Below are 16,019 nucleotides of genomic sequence, written 5' to 3'. Positions count from 1 at the left end.
TTAATAATATTTTATGCCAACTATAAATGCATCATTTGTAGATGTCATTAACAGACAAACTGTATGAAGGCATGATTAAAACATTTTTATTTCCTTGTGCTGGGTATTAAATCTAAGCTAAATCCATTGGACTGAAATGACACTGATGTTCATACTACACATGAAATTTTGATTTGGTACAATGAAAACAGCCAAAGGCCAGATCAATTTTCCAAACAAAAGGGCAACATCAAAGACTGGGGCTTTCTCATGTCTTTAAAAAAAAAAAAAAAAGGGTTATGGAGAATTATTCTGTAGCTGGAGATTCCTGTGTGTCCCGACTCACTGAAAATAAAAGGAGAGAAAAAGAAAAAAAAAAACACAAGATGAGCTTCTAAATAAAAACCACTTACATTAAGATATTTCTATTGATGAATTAATATTATGAGTGTTTTATCTGTAATGAAACAATATTGTTATTAAAGAAACGTATCAGCATGGGAATCCACATTTAGCAATACATCCGATTTATTGTTGAAACTTTCTTGTATATTTCTTGCTATTTTTGAAGATCATTAACTTGATAAATAAAACTGAAATGTGATTTGCACTACGGACTCTGCATTCGTGCAGAAGACAAGAAATTGTCTTAATTTGTCTTAAACTAACAACAGAATATTCCTACTTTTTAATCCAAAACATTTTTTGAATTTCCATTCTTTTTCAGGTCTGGAAATGAGTACCTGTAAACATTTAAGTTAAAAGTTACAACACCACCAACAATGGCTACTGGTTATTTCATGTATGTGTTCATGGTGTTGTACATTGTTGTTTGACGCTGTACATATAGTCCAATTAATAATATACTCCACTAAATATCCATCACAGGCTATTTTGTAGTTTGATATCTTACATAGTAAGACTTAACAAGGAACCAACAATGTGCAGCATCATTCCTCCTGTGTGTACTGACAAACAGTCATGCTACCTTTCTCTCTGGCTTTCATCCGCGCAACAAAGTTGTAGCTTTTGTTTCTTCTGTAGTTGACATATGGATCATCCAAGGGAATTCCGACGCCTTTGAACTGATCCCACCTGTCCCGCACGTCGCCTCCCTTAATAGGATCCTGAATGCCCTGCTCTTTCACTCCGAGCCCTCCAGAGCCGCTCCAACCTGCACACAAAAACAGACTTTTTTGATGCTGAATTTCTCACAGGTAATTGCAGGTAAATAAAAATAGTGTTGCTGTATCTGCTCTAGGTCAGGGGTTCTCAAGCCTGTCCTGGAGGACACCCAGCACTGCACATTTTATATTCTGTCTTCCTTATGTGACACAACCAATTCAGGTCTTGCAGTCTGTACTAATGAGCTGATGAGTTGAATCAGGTGTTTAGATGAAGGAGACGTACAATATGTGCAGTGCTGCGGTTCCTCCAGGACAGGTTTGAGAAGCACTGCTCTAGGTCATACAAACATCCAGTTCATGGAAAGCTGTAGGTGTTAAAAGCACAACGCTACAGATTACTGAGCAATGCTTCACACAGAGACTTTCATTTCATACACAAACAGACACTAGTCGAGCTGCTGTAACTCTTACCCATTTTCATGAGCATCTGATGTCCCTTGTTCTCCTCACCCAGCCTCTGATCTGTAGGTTGAGCCGGGGGTCCAGAGCCTAAGCCGGAGGTGGACCTGCGTAAACACAACCGCACACAATTCTAGCCTCTGCGTTTTGTCTTAAATGTGTCTGTGGGTGGTTGCTGTGGACACTTACGGTGGCGTAGGGCTACGGGACTTTGCAGCTTGTCGTCGTCGGTCAGGTGAGCGTGATCTGGAGCGTGATCTGGAGCGGGAGCGGCTTCTGGACCTTGACCTGGAGCGGCTCCTGCTTCTGAAAGGTGCAAATGCAAAAACACACACAATACATTGTTATAATGTGCTGCAACTTATAGAGAGATGCATTTTATAATCTTTTCATTAACTTATTGGTTGTCATGACACTGCATCAGTTACAGAAGTTTATTGGGGGGGACAAAATCTTACGTAACATCCATGATGCATATTGTGTTGTCTTCCCAGAAAGAAAAATCAGACCGTGATGTCATGTAATGCTAATAAACTATTTTCTATCTTGAATATAGAAAGAATATGAATATTGGTACATGTTAATGCATACCAGTGGAAACAAACAGTAGCAGTGCCAATGAGTGACGAATATACATAATGCAGTAGCATTACCTGGATCGAGATCTGGAGTAGGAGCGCGATCGCGACCGGGATCTGGAAGACCTGGAGCGCGACGATTTGGAGGAGCGGGAGCTGGAGTGCGACGATGATCTGCCTCGACTACGGGAGCGGCTCCGTGAGTGACTGCCTCGTGTGCTGACGAGTCATTAAAAAAAAATTTATTATTCAGATTAACATGGCTGCATTGGAAAAAAATTATGAGGACATTGGAGAACGAATGAAAAAAGACCTATAACTAAACATTAAGACATAAAAAAAAACCCACAATCCACACCTGTGATTTCGACATGGATTTGATAACACCAATGCGAGCCTTAAATATCGGCTCGATTTAAGAATGAAAAATATTTTAGCTTAAAGTATAAAAAGGCAGACAGTGAATGCTCACAACACATTTTGCCAGTTTCTGCAGTACTGACTCATCTGCTCTGATATCAGTACTGTACAAAAATGGACAAAATGGTTAAGCAGGGATGGAGCTACTCTTAACATTATTTTTTTTATATTCACAACAAAATTTTTTATTGCAGCACATACAAACAAAGAATCCACTGAAGCACCAATCGCACAATGCAATACTCGGCAGTCTAAAAGTCATACAGATGATTACCTGTTGCGTTTCTCTTGTTCCTTTTTTCTCCTTGCTCTCATCTTGGCTCTGAAGAACTCATACAGGCCGTTCTGCTCCCAGCCCTCACTGGAAATGACAAACAGCAAGAGCTTCATACACTGTAGTAAACAGCAGCATAAAAACAGATTTACCATGTTGTAAAGTGTAGCTGGTGTAGCCAGAGGCGACATACAATACTTCCACAACAAACAAACGGTAAAGGGCTGTGGCAGAACGGCTTAAACGTTGTGAATATTAAGCTGCTTATATCGTTTTACTTGTAAACAGCAGTCTCTCAAGCCTATGGTGTACTTCCTTTTTTTACGCATACGCTAGTGTAGGTGGTCGACGTGCAAGTTGCACTACTCTCCTGGCCTACAAGAGTCAGTACAGAGCAGTAAAGCAGGTCTTCTGGTGTGAAGGGCGACAACGAAGAACAATGCTTGGACAATCTCTCACCACGTTTAGCACCCATAGACAAATCCTTATACACTTTAAGGCTAGAATTATACAAATGCCGGTACTTTCTAACCTGCACTTGTTTCCGTCTATTCTGCTTTTTTCTTTGATTGCCTTGAGAATTAACGGCCCTGGGTTACTGTTGTCACACTGTGGAACAACTAAATAGTGCAAAAGAATTAAATATGCATGTGCGACCTGCACTTTAAAAAATCTAGCAGCACGTGTACAGTACGCCTGTACTCTGCTGATGATGAAATTTGTATCACGCTTCAGGCTGTATACGTGCTCACACGGGTCACATCATTAAACTGCAAAGAGAAATGATGTGTGTGTGTGCTATTGCTAACCATTAGACTGAAAGACTGATGTTATGCCAAGTACTGGAAAACAGTGAGGAGTGAGAATGTGAGTGAGGAGGTATTGGTACTGAAATTCGGCTTTTCAGTTTCAAACAAGATAAACATCTCAGTTTCAAATTTTATGTAAAATGTGTCAGTCAACAATGGCTTTGAAAAATAAATTGTACTTCTAAAAGTAGCGTTACTAGGAATCTTTAATGGAAACTTTTTAGTCTTGTTCGAGTAAATATGTAGAGAGAGTAAAGTACATTTACTGCGTACATTCGGTGCTATTCTCCATATTTTCAAATCACTCATATCTCAAATCACGTGCACTACAGTTTCTTCATGCAAAGTCCATAAAGGTCCTACAGCCTCTTTACTGAATCCTTGGTTAGTAGTACAAAGTGTGTTACATTAGGCTTGAAATAACTATTACAATTTAATTTACAAGCAGGACAGAAACCATGAGGTTTTGTTACAGAAGTACAATTTAAAAAATTATCATTTATTTAAAAAAAAACATGTGTGAGAGAGAGTTAGAAAGAGATGGTGACCTGTTCCTGGGTCTGTCATGGGAAGGTGGACTGTAAAAGGCCTCCACAGCAGCCAGAAGACGTTCACTGGGGGGCATGGGAGGAGGCAGGCGGATGTCTTTAGGATCCAGAGCCTTGTAGTCATGATCTTCCAACTGGGCAGAAAAATATAATTACTGGTAAGATGCAAGAGAAAGACAATTAAAAAAAAAAAACCTGTATTACTTTCTACTATATTACTTTGATGGTTAGGCTCATAGATGTAGGCCAGATCTGTACGCTTACTTTCACAAGAGGGGCCATGAGGCCTGCGGGTAGGTCGAAGTAGGGAACGTTGGGCACCAGACTGGGGTCGTCCTGGTTCACATGTGAGGGATTCTGCCGTCTCATGTGGTGTGACTGGCCATTAAAGCCATGTGGTGGGGGCCCAAAGTCTGGGTGCTGGTTACTTCCCCATGGAGGATGTTCAGCCATTCCTGGGGGAGGAATCCTCTGGTTTGGGTGGTGGTGTGGTGGACCCATTTCTTAAAAAAAGCATCATACCAAGCATCATTATTATTTAATACTTTAAATAATTTTTTTTTAAATAATTCTATATTCAGTGCAGCTACAATAAGTATTTCTCACCCCCTGGAAAGTCCCCCTGTGGGTAATCAAACCGATGCGGTGGGAACGGCGGCCGGTCAAAGTGATGCCGGGGTGGGAAATCGTCCTGCATGAAGCGTGGAGGGAAGCGGTTGAAGTTGTGCGGTGGAGGTGGCTGGTTGAATGGAGGTGGTTGCTGGTGTGGGGGGAAGGGCCCCCGGAAGTGTGGGGGCCGCTGCATGCGGAAAGGCGGTTCTCTCTGGCTCCAGGGTGGCTGATCAGGCTGATTGCTCCAGGGTGGCTGGTCAAACTGTCCGCTCCATGAGGGCGGAGGCTCGTTTTGGCTACTCCATGGGCCTCCTGGACCTCCAGGGCCACCATCACGAGGGCTACTCCAGCTTGGCTCCCTCTCATTCCACATCCCCTCATGACTGTTCCAGGGTGGGCACGGAGGCGGAGCTTGAGTGGGGTCAAACGGTGGCTGAGAAAGGGAACAGTGCAGTTAGCTGTGTGCGTGAAAGCTGACAGTGAAGCAGTAAACTAAAGGGACTTCGGCTGGATTTAAACTGAGAGAAAATGTTCACCAACTGGTCTGAGCTGATTAAAATTTATGCCAAAAACAGCATTCGAAAATTAAACAGTGGGCAAAATGAAAAACAAAAGAGATCCAGAAACTTGTAGTCATTATGATATACATTGTGTATCACAATATTTCACTTTGCTACAGTAGTAGTTATAAAGAAGACATCACATTGCAGATTTTACAACCATTAGTCGGCACAGCAATAATATATACGTTCTGCGTTCTTTTTGATATAAGAAAGGACTCACAGGTTGCTGAGGGTTCCATGATGGCATTCCATGCTGGGGATCAAACCAGCCAGGTTTTGAGGATGGAATATCAGAGGAGGCAGAAGGATTGGAGTCAGGTGGTCTCGTCTGAGAACCATCATAATCACCCGGAGGTGGGCCTGTCATTGGAGGCTTCACATCTGCTGATAAAATCACCAGTAAAAGTAAATAACATCCTGGTTTTAGAACATTTCAGGTGGCATTAGCAGTCCAAGAATGATTTTTTTTTCCATTAATGCAAAACTATTTAGGTGCTGCATAATAAACGTTGGCAATACTGACATATCACTGGTTTAGAAAGAGACAGACTTCCATTGCTACCGTTTAGCAGAGGTTCTTTTGTAAAGTGCCATCATGTCTCACAGGAAATTTGCGGAATTTTTGCTGCAATGCCTATTTCAGTTCTCTAAAGCTCCGTAGCAGGATTTACTCACCGGGCTGAGCAGTCAGAGAGGACTGGTTCCCTCCTTTAACCTCAGGCTCTGATGGTGCTAACTGGCCTACAGCAGCTGCTGCGGCTGCCACAGCGACACTCTGCTGCTGCTTCAGGTTGGCCACAAACTCCTCGTGCTGAGTCTTCAGCACCTGGATCTGCTGCTGAAAGGCCAACTGCACCGGCTGCACCACAGCAGCATACTCCGTAATCAGAGATGCCTAAAGACATGGGACATTCAGCTTTCATGAACAAAAATGCTGTCAACTTAAAGGAACATTATTTACAATAGATGCCTTTTTTGGTGATCAGAAACACCAAAAGTGGAAAAATGGATCAGGAAATATGTTTTCATATGGACCCATATTACTGTGGATTGTACTTTATAGTCAGAGTGGGAAAAGAACTAGCTAAGCTCTTATAATTACAGTGGGGGAAATAAGTATTGGACGCATCAACATTTTTTTCAGTAAATATATTTCCAATGAGATTATTCACGACATTTTCACCAAACATCAGTATTAACTCAAGAAATCCGCAAATATAAAGAATTCACAACGCTAAAGTCCATAAATAAAAGTTATGTGTAATAATATGGAATAACACAGGAAAAAAGTATTGAACACACTAAGAAAAAGCAGTTCTCCAAAGCAAGATGAGGCAAGGATCCAAATGAAATCCATAAGTAATTATACCCCCTGTGCAAATTAATATCAGCAGGGTTAGTAAATTGATGGTCTATAAAAAGGCTTTTTGCTACGAAGGTGTCACACAAGAAACGTCTCATGATGGGTAAAAGCAAAGCGCTCTCCCAAGACCTTCGCAACCTTATTGTTGCAAAACATATTGATGAAATCGGATACAGACATATTTAAAAATTTTAATCTCTCTCTGGTTCAGCACACAACCACAATCATGTGGAAGGTGAAAGTAAATTTTTACATTTAGACATCTTTAGGCAGACTCACTGTTTTTAATCAGTTCATTTGTTAATCTGCTTCCTCACACAACATTCTCTTTTCAGAAAGCCTATTTTATGAGTGTACCTGATACTGTCCCAAGCCCAGGGCCGGACTCTGGAGCTGCTGGATGGTGACCTCGTCAAAGTAACCGTTCTTCTCCCATAGCTGTAGCAACTGAGAACAGCAAACACAGAGTACGTGAACACAGTGTGCACTTTGTAGTCTGGAAAACATGAAAAGAGAACTGGTGGTTCTCCGGATCACTATAATATAATATTAGTATCTTATGAGATATAATTATAATTAGAATCTGTAGCCACTGGTGGTTCTCTGGATCACTTTATATATAAGCGATCCAGAGAACCACCAGTGGCTACAGACTCTAATTATAATTATCTCTCATAAGATACACACAGCAGGGAGGGTTCACATGAAAGTAAAGCACTGTGCATTTATTCAATGCATTCACTGAATAATACAACATTATATTAGGACATGTAAATTCAGGTAGAAATAAAATTAGAGCTGCAACAACTAATTGATAAAATCGCTAATAATCGATTATGGAAATCTTTGTCAACGAATCTCACTATCGATTAGTTGGTCTTCACGCGGCACGGGGGAGATTTACTCATTACTTCTCTTCCGAAAACACGCTTCGGAGAGTAAATACTAATGTTGTGTCCCAGATGAAGTATTGTACACTTACACTGTGCACTCTACCGTCTAGTGTGTGGATTTTAGAAAGGTCATATCATCTCAAATATATCAGTAGCTGTTTTCTTTTACTAAACGGAGGTATAGACCGCTTCTAGGCGACGGCGCATGAGGCCATACGTACGTTAGCATTGGCAAACACCCAGATTCACAGACAATGACTTTCTTCAGTTTACTTTCTGTCAGCTTTATCTTATATTCCCAACATGACCTCAGTCACAATCAGAGTGGAAGAATGGAGGAAGAAAGTCCTCTAAGGCAGGGAGCATTTTATATTAAACACAGCGGCGATCAAACAGTGCTGCACGAGCACAAGGTCATGTTTATATCCAAAATGCTCTACTATGTGTAAGGGGCAGGGGAAACTGGTGCAAGCTGCTTAAAAGGTTTAGTTTAATATAAGTTTATTATATGTCATTATATGCTGTATTTGCATGCTTGCAGTGTAAATTCTGTTGTTTATTATAACAGAAGTGATGTGTTAGTAACGAGGCCGCATTGCTGATCACGCGCAGTGTAGACGCGCTGATACAGAGTTTAGCGCGAGTAAGATCTGTAATGTCTCATTAAAACATTATGATCAAAAGTAAACACAAGTAAAATAATAAAATAAACCACAAGGTGCAGTCAAAGTGAGATTTTATTATTAATTTAGGACTGTAGTTTAATTCAGTGCTTTTTGTGCATCCATAGAAAATAACGTATAAAAACTTGTATACAATATATACTAAAATAAATGTAAAAAATTTTTTTAAATAAATAAATAAAAAGTTTTAGTCTGAAGTTTATATTTGTAACACTCAGTTTGTGGATATTATTTTAAATAAACCAAAATTATCTGCCAACTAATCGATTATGAAAATAATCGTTAGTTGCAGCCCTAAATAAAATATAGTCTCAATAGTACATAAAATGTTAAAGCATTAAACAGAACATGCAACACACTGCATCATACCCGTGTGATTTTCTGCTGCTTGTCTTCCTCCACTGCCAGGAAGCTGGTGCAGTAGATGGGCACAACAACCTTCTGCAGGGCAGCCAAAAGATCCCTCTGGTTCTTCCTCTGACTGAGAGACCACAACACCACATGTCAGTGTACTTGAAACAACAAACACACTGCAACATTACAGTGTACTATTATAATCATTACAGGAGCATAATGCAGTGCTAATTGTTATTTTTAAACATGCCGTTATGATATAGATGCTCTTACCAGTGGTGCAGGACATCGTTTATGAGATAGATGAGGTGTAGGCGGAGCTCAAAGTGCGCTGTATCTGCTGTGATGCGGTTGCGGAGGTGTGCCGTCATCAGTTCACAGTGTTGTGGGGACTTGGCATTGTTGAACATCCAGTTCTTTCCAGCCTGGATAGAGAAGTAATAAACATCTTATTATACAACAATATAATATAGTATCGTTCCGGTCCACTAATTTGATTGGTCGAGCGGCATTCCAAGAATGCTTATATTCACTATAACTGCACTGGGAAATTCACCACATCAAATTCCACTTCCTGAGTTAGAAACAGTTTATGCAATAGTGTTAGCAACATCATCAGTGGATTTGGCAAACGATATTTTCAGGAACATAACTTTTGACTGAAAATACAAAAGCCTGTCTTTTGAGGCTAAAAAGGAAGAAGGCACGGCAATTTCACCGGAAGCACGTTTAACAGGAATGTACAAATCAGTGAGTGTGGTCTCTTCGGGAACTATTTCCGCTACTGAAACAAAAATAAACCGAACATCTGGTGATATTGTGTATGAAATGTCACTCAATGTTAATTTCTTGTTTATAGACCTGTTGTATAAAAGCAATATTGCATTTGTAATCATGCTGTTATACTCAATATCGCTACGTCTGTTATTACCTATGGCCAAATCACAGCCATGTCGATATTCAATATAACTGCACACTTAAAAGCCATTTCACTAATGCCACGTTAGGCTGTAGTAACACTAGTGAAGTGTTTTGTGCTAATCTAAAAAGACACAACCATCTGTCTACATTTGATTAAAAACACAAATTATAATGATTATAATTATAAAACTTTAATTATAAAGGCTGGGTGTTTCAAAAGCACTTGACGTCATTTGGCACTTACGGAAATGGCATCCTTGGTGCATGTGTCGATGATCGGCTGAAGCAGGCTGTCAAACTCGGCCATGTCCTGCTGCGTTTCCACCAACAGTTTCTGCATCTGCTGCTCCATGGCAAGCACGACGGCTGCATTTACCTGCTCCTGGAGAAACAGAAAATTATAACCTGTTAGAAGCACAGAGGCAGATCCCTGTGGATTACATTACATATACAGAGTGTTGTCTTTTCCAGAATTTCAATATTATGACCTAACTTCAAGTTGCCTTTCATAATTTGAGAGCATGGATAATAAATGTCAAATCAAGCTAAATACCTACAAGAAAACTTCAATACAAGTATAGGTAAATAAAACAATATGCAGGATCACACATAATTTGCTGAGCTGAACCAAACAGTGATGTCAGTCACAACATAGTACTTGACTTTCTGTGCCTGCCAGTAGCAGCAAATTCGGAGTGGCCTCTGTGCCTGTCAGTCCTAGTGAAGGAAGTTAGTCTCTGTGCCTGTCAGACACAGCGAAGAAGGCTGAGTCTCTGTGCCTGCCAGTGACAGTGAAGGAGGTGAAGGAGGCTGAGTCTCTGTGACCTTTCAGTCACACTGTAAGAGGTGTGGTCTCTATCCCTGTCATTCTTGGGGAATGGACTCTCTGTGCTGGTCAGTCACAACAAAGGAGGCTGGGTATCTGTGCCAATAAGCCACAGTGTAGGAGGCGGGTCTCTGTGCCTGCCAGTCAATGTGAAAAAGGCGTGACTTCTGTGCCTTTCTCAGTGAAGACCACCCTATATCTAACACGTATTTTGATTAAGACCTACTGTTTGTACAATATGAAGTCATAATGTATCATGTCATAGTTATACTGAATATATTTGTCATATATCCTGATGGTTGATATCACATCGAGATCATCATATCATATCATATCATATCAGAACGGGACATATACATCACCAACAGCATATAAACGCAAACAGGCAGTTGCAAATCTGACCACTTGCGTTGATGTAAAGGCAAAGAAGAGTTACCTGTCGGAGACTGTGCAGGTGCTGCTCCTGCTGCTGCAGGTTCCACTGACTCTGCTGAATGAGCTCCTCTACTGAAGGAGTGCTGGGGGGGATAGGAGGAGGAGGAAGCATCGTAATCGGGGGCGGTACATCAGGAGCTTCTTTACCCGGTGGCTTACAAAGCACTGCAATTCAAAACATCCTCAATGACTATTATAATCAATAAAAATAAACGACAAACATCTGAAGATCACTGTCAGAAAAGCTAAAAGTAATTGAATGCAAAGGCTCCCTTAAAAAGATAGAGCACATCCAAGATTATGAACTAGGACACACGCTGGAAGAAGGAAAATGACTTTGTTGAATGTACATAGTCAAGCAAAGCCATTCAGCCAGGATATTAACATGCATTCTTATTCAGACATGCTGCCGTGTTTTTCACCATGTAAAAATTGCCCATGAAAAAACAGAACAAACTGTACAGGGGGAAAAAAAATCAGCTGTGGATAACATGGGGCTCTAAGTCATACAATTCAACTGAACTATACAAATGACGTAAGTAGCAAAAAGAGAAAATTAATGCTGACTGTTTAGTCGGGTTTGTGTCCAAATGAAAATGAATTTTAGAAACAGGACAACAGACCGGCCCTTTCCATAACCTTGGACAAAACATAAGACAAAATGTCTGATAAAGCTCAATACGAAAGGAAAGTCAGAAGCATCAAGCATTGATGATGCAAAAACACCAAATTGCTTCAAATCACCAATCTAGTAAATACCTTCCATTTTATATTCATCATCATGAGTGGTTGGATCTATGAGGAAAGAATAGGATCACACATGTGTACTTGTACAACTTTAATAACAAAGCTACATTGGTAAAAAGTAGCACCAAATTCTCACACACACACACACCACACACACACACACCTGGGGTCTCATTTATCAACTGTGTGTACACATAGTTTTGTGTGTAAACCCTGCATATGCATGTTTCTATGAATAGAATGTGATTCATAAAGTTTTGCTTAAGCATGAGGAGGTGTATATATTTCCACACACTCCTCACCAGGCATATGAAAAGCAAAAGTGTGATAGCAGCTAAACTGATTATGAGGAGCTTCCATTCCACCTGCTGTCAATCATATCAGCATAACTGAGAACGTAACTACTGATTTCGGTGCTCACTAGTTGAGCAGAGAGGAGACAGACCAAGTTTAAAGTAAAATCGTGTAAACAGCACATCTATAGATTGTTTGGGATGATGCCTCGTTTGAAGATTTGGCTCATGCGGCTTTGTGGAGGGAAGAACGTGTTTTAGGCACCACTGGAAGTTCTATGCAGAGAGTGGATCATCAGTCCAGTTCTTTGCCCAGTGCAATTTTGGTTTATCTAATGCTAGGGCTTTTAGCCACATGCACATTTCAAGAGAAACTGAAGACCAACTATGAGTGATAATGACATGTCTTACCTTCATTATAGCACTTATGCTACATTACATTTCCAAAACCGGCAATGGAAAAGACAGCAAAAATGACAAATTTGCACACCATTGCAGTTTCTAAATGTCACTGGGACAATAGAATGCACATTAAATCTTTATTAGATCGTATTTATTTATTTTATTAGACCAGCAGCTCATAAAAGTGCCAAATAAACCATTTCTAGTTTTACTTTAGGCAACGGAATCTCTACTTCATTGTTGGGGAAGTTCACATAGACTTTTTAACATGCTCCATGTCATCCCCTACAAGGGATGCCACGAGCCAATTACTGGGCTTTTTAAAGGGAAGTTGTTTATCATATATGCTGATTTAGTGGACGTGTCTTTATGCAAATGAGAGTGGCAGTAAATGAAAGTGCAAAAGGTGGAGCCTCATGGTGCTTATGCGCAAATTTCATCCTTGTGCTATGCATGATTTAATAAATGAGACCCCAGGTCACATTGTTTTCTACTCGGCTTTACTACGGCACAAAATACAAAAAGGAGACTACTTCAGTATACATACGCTGCTGCTGCTCAATCGCAAGCTTGTACTTGTAGTAACCAAAATACTCCCCTCCAAAGAGAAAAGAGAATTTTGGATTATCCTTCTGTTTCTCCATGGTCATCTTTTCAAACTCAGGTCCGTTGCGGGCCACGAACTGGGCCAGTTTGTCGATGACATTGCGGAGCTCTTGGTCTGTGAGGACACAAGAAAGTAAGTACAAAATGAAGTAATCAGGGACTGTGTGTAAACTCTATATAAGACAGTCATAAACATAGCCAGAGGTCAGTGATTTATTTTTTAAACTTAGTTACAGTGGTGGAAATCATGATTCACCCTTATCATATCATATTTAATACTGCGTTCCCATTGTTACAGGTGACACAAAAAGCATGGATTTAATCCAAACCGCAGTAAATTAAAAAAACAACAACAAGTCAGCCTACAAATAATGTCAACTTGGAAGTAATATGTTCTCTCAGTGGAAAATTCAAAAAAATGTATGCCACACCCCTGCCGAATCTAAACACTGGTGACAGTAGCTTAACAACTTAGTTAACTAATAGCGTAGAGTTTAACGAAAGCCTTTTTTCAGCTGCAGAAGGTTTCTCACCACTGCCTTTACCCACACCTGTCCATTTTAACCAGGATGATATCCAGGATGGTGTGTGTTTTTGGATCTATGCTGAATATTTTTTAGGTCAATTCTCAGTGGTGTTGATGGTTAAGGAAATCCACAGGGTCATCACCGAGACCCATCTTACACGACTAAGTGTTAGGCTTACAGCTTAAGGGTTATTTAAATATTACGTTACTTTATCAAATATTATTATCACTCTGACTGATTAAAAAGCCATGACCGTGTATAAATACCGAATACCAGTCTAGATCAGTCTGAGGCAGCAACATTCCTGCATTAAACAAGCCCACTCTCTTCCAAATAAATAAACTCCACCCATTTATTCTCAACCAAGCAATGGCTGGAAAAGGGAATAGTGTGCACAGCCAAAAACACACCAAAGAACCATGTTTGCTGGTAACAAGCTGCTACTGTAGAGCAAGACACACCCCCATGGGCGGGACATATACAATTTAGACAGCATTTAATTGGATAAACACACGACTAGTACAGGTTGAGTCATAGAAAAAAAAAAAACTTTAATCATTTTCCCAGAAATAATGAACTATAACATTAAAACATAAAGAATATCCCTGGTCACAATTTTTGTTGGCATTTTAATTCAGATTATACTATCGTATAGGGGTCCAGAACACTAAGAGACACGTACAAAAAGTTCTGAACCAGCAGTTTTAATTTCAGAGGCATTTTTTATAAATTTACAAGACATAAATCTGCACTGAGGGACATTATTTCACTGTTAAACTTGAGAACAGATGTCTAAATAAACACTGACTCTCAGTAATACGTTTTCAGTAAAAAGAATTCTTTCTCTGCTCCAATTCAGACGTTTACATTTATTAATATTAATTGCGCTGCTCTTTTCAGTATAATAATAAGAGCTGATGGTCGAAAAGGGCGCTCTTGCTTTTAACATGAGTACTAAGGTATTGGCTAAGCTAATGCTAACCGTTAGAAAAGCGCAGTGTCCATTCAAATAATTTAGACTGTTATAAACACGAATTTTATCCGTGTGGCTTTTATCGCTACTTATTTATTACTATTGCTGTTTTAAAGTAATTCGGGAATGTGTTGAATAAATAACTTGTAACTATCACAACCAACATTATTGTTATTACGCAGCGCGAAATACAGAATGGCTTGGCTAAGTGTTGGCTAAGTAGCTAACGTAATACTGGAGCTAGCAGTTAGTTAAGTTCGTTTAGCTGTTTTAGCGATTACCTTCTGGAGGCGTGGAAATATCCATAATCTTCAAAGCCGGTTGTGGTCCGGCGTAACTACTGTTCTGTGATAGTTACTTATAAGAAAAAAAATGCTCTTTACCAGAGCTGGCTAAGAATTTTTATTTTTTTGCATGAATTAGACCCGAATATACCGGAAGCAGAAACATCTGCTTCCTTCAGCGCTCAGTCTTCTTCTTCATCGCTTCTAAAATAAAACAAGCTGCATATCGCCAACTAGCGTACAGCGGTGCAATTTACACGAGACTTCTCTTCTCCTTTTCTTTTCTTCGCTTCTCTTTTCTTCTCTTTTATTATTATCTTCTTCTTCTCTTCTTCTTTTCTTCTCTTCTCTCCTCTATTACAAAAGGTGCAAATGTTCACTGATGATCAAGAAGGTAACACAATACATTAAGAGCCAGGGGGTGTAAACTTTTGTGCAGAATGATCGTTGTAAATTGTTACTATTTTGTCTTCTTGGCAACATGTAAATATCTTATATAGCTTCTGAAGGGCAGTACTAAATGAAAAAAATAAGATCTTTAAACAAAATTATAACAATTTACACCGATCATCCTGTTAAACTATATTGTTGTGTCTTGTGGACTATATGTAAACATCTGTTATGTGAAATAGTTTATTCATATTGTCATGATTTCTCCTCCCGGTAAGCGCTGTAGCACCCAGTGTGCTCGAAAACCCGAAGCGCTAGCTCGAAACGCGAGCTTAAAGCGAACACATGCTTCTGGGTTTTCAGTGACCTTGACTTTATTTACATTTGACACGTCCATCTGTGAGGACTTCTGTCCTGTCTCTGCCCCTGTTTTTTAATTGGTTGTTTCCTGTATGTGTCATCATTGTTCTCAGCTGTCTTGTGTTTCACCCTGATTACATTTGTTATTTAAACCCCTTGTGTATCTATGTACGTCGAGAACTATTGAGTGTTATCATGGTACCAAACGTTTGTACCCTGTTCCTTGGTTTGTTTCATAGTCTTTGATCTTGTTTCTCATTACATGCTTTTGACTTGCCTGTTTAATGCCTGTTTGCAGATCGCCTGACCCGTTGCCTGTTTCTGACCACGCTTTTGTTTCACTATTTGGATTTGTCTGCCTGCCTCTCTTTAATAAAGCTCTTATCTGCAACAGACACATTTTCAAAGGAGAACAACACCATGGACCACTACTGAGCCTACCTCTGTATATCTTCCATGTTTACATTGCACATATGCACTTTTTCTTGCACATGTATTTATTTTGTCTTTTTTTTCTTGCACTATTTGTAATTTATGTTTTTGTGTTTCCTTATATCATGTTTAAATTATATCAGAGGTTGTTGGGAGGAGTC

The 16,019-nt window shown here is 39.8% G+C and overlaps 1 protein-coding gene across 3 annotated transcripts; it reads right to left on the bottom strand.

The window, feature by feature from the left end:
• Positions 1 to 64: 64 nt before the first annotated feature.
• cherp (calcium homeostasis endoplasmic reticulum protein) lies at positions 65 to 14,861 on the bottom strand. 3 transcript variants are annotated; one of them, XM_017478266.3, is made up of 19 exons: positions 14,674 to 14,861; positions 12,834 to 13,007; positions 11,604 to 11,639; positions 10,846 to 11,009; positions 9,828 to 9,965; positions 8,936 to 9,087; positions 8,678 to 8,789; positions 7,090 to 7,179; positions 6,045 to 6,264; positions 5,590 to 5,753; positions 4,801 to 5,239; positions 4,459 to 4,697; positions 4,195 to 4,328; positions 2,838 to 2,924; positions 2,219 to 2,362; positions 1,755 to 1,871; positions 1,578 to 1,672; positions 968 to 1,153; positions 65 to 324 (listed from the first exon to the last, which is right to left on the bottom strand). In XM_017478266.3, exons 1-19 carry the CDS (start codon positions 14,696 to 14,698, stop codon positions 287 to 289), a joined length of 2,754 nt encoding a protein of 917 aa, XP_017333755.1. In that variant the 5' UTR covers positions 14,699 to 14,861; the 3' UTR covers positions 65 to 286. The 3 variants fall into 3 exon arrangements, with proteins under 3 accessions (XP_017333755.1, XP_017333756.1, XP_017333757.1); XM_017478267.3 differs by having other exon boundaries at positions 5,590 to 5,750; XM_017478268.3 differs by lacking the exon at positions 11,604 to 11,639 and having other exon boundaries at positions 14,674 to 14,860.
• Positions 14,862 to 16,019: the final 1,158 nt, after the last annotated feature.

This window comes from Ictalurus punctatus, chromosome 10, assembly GCF_001660625.3.
Source record: "Ictalurus punctatus breed USDA103 chromosome 10, Coco_2.0, whole genome shotgun sequence".
In the NCBI taxonomy this organism is placed as follows: Eukaryota; Metazoa; Chordata; class Actinopteri; order Siluriformes; family Ictaluridae; genus Ictalurus; species Ictalurus punctatus.
This window is presented reverse-complemented; position numbering and strand designations above follow the sequence as displayed.

Coding starts and splice junctions, on each gene's coding strand:
- cherp (XM_017478266.3), bottom strand. CDS start 14,698: ATGGATATTTCCACGCCTCCAGAAG. Junction 7,180..8,677: donor AGCAGCAGAAAATCACACGG/GTATGATGCAGT, acceptor TGCTGTTCTCAG/TTGCTACAGCTATGGGAGAA. Junction 2,925..4,194: donor CATGACAGACCCAGGAACAG/GTCACCATCTCT, acceptor TGTCATTTCCAG/TGAGGGCTGGGAGCAGAACG.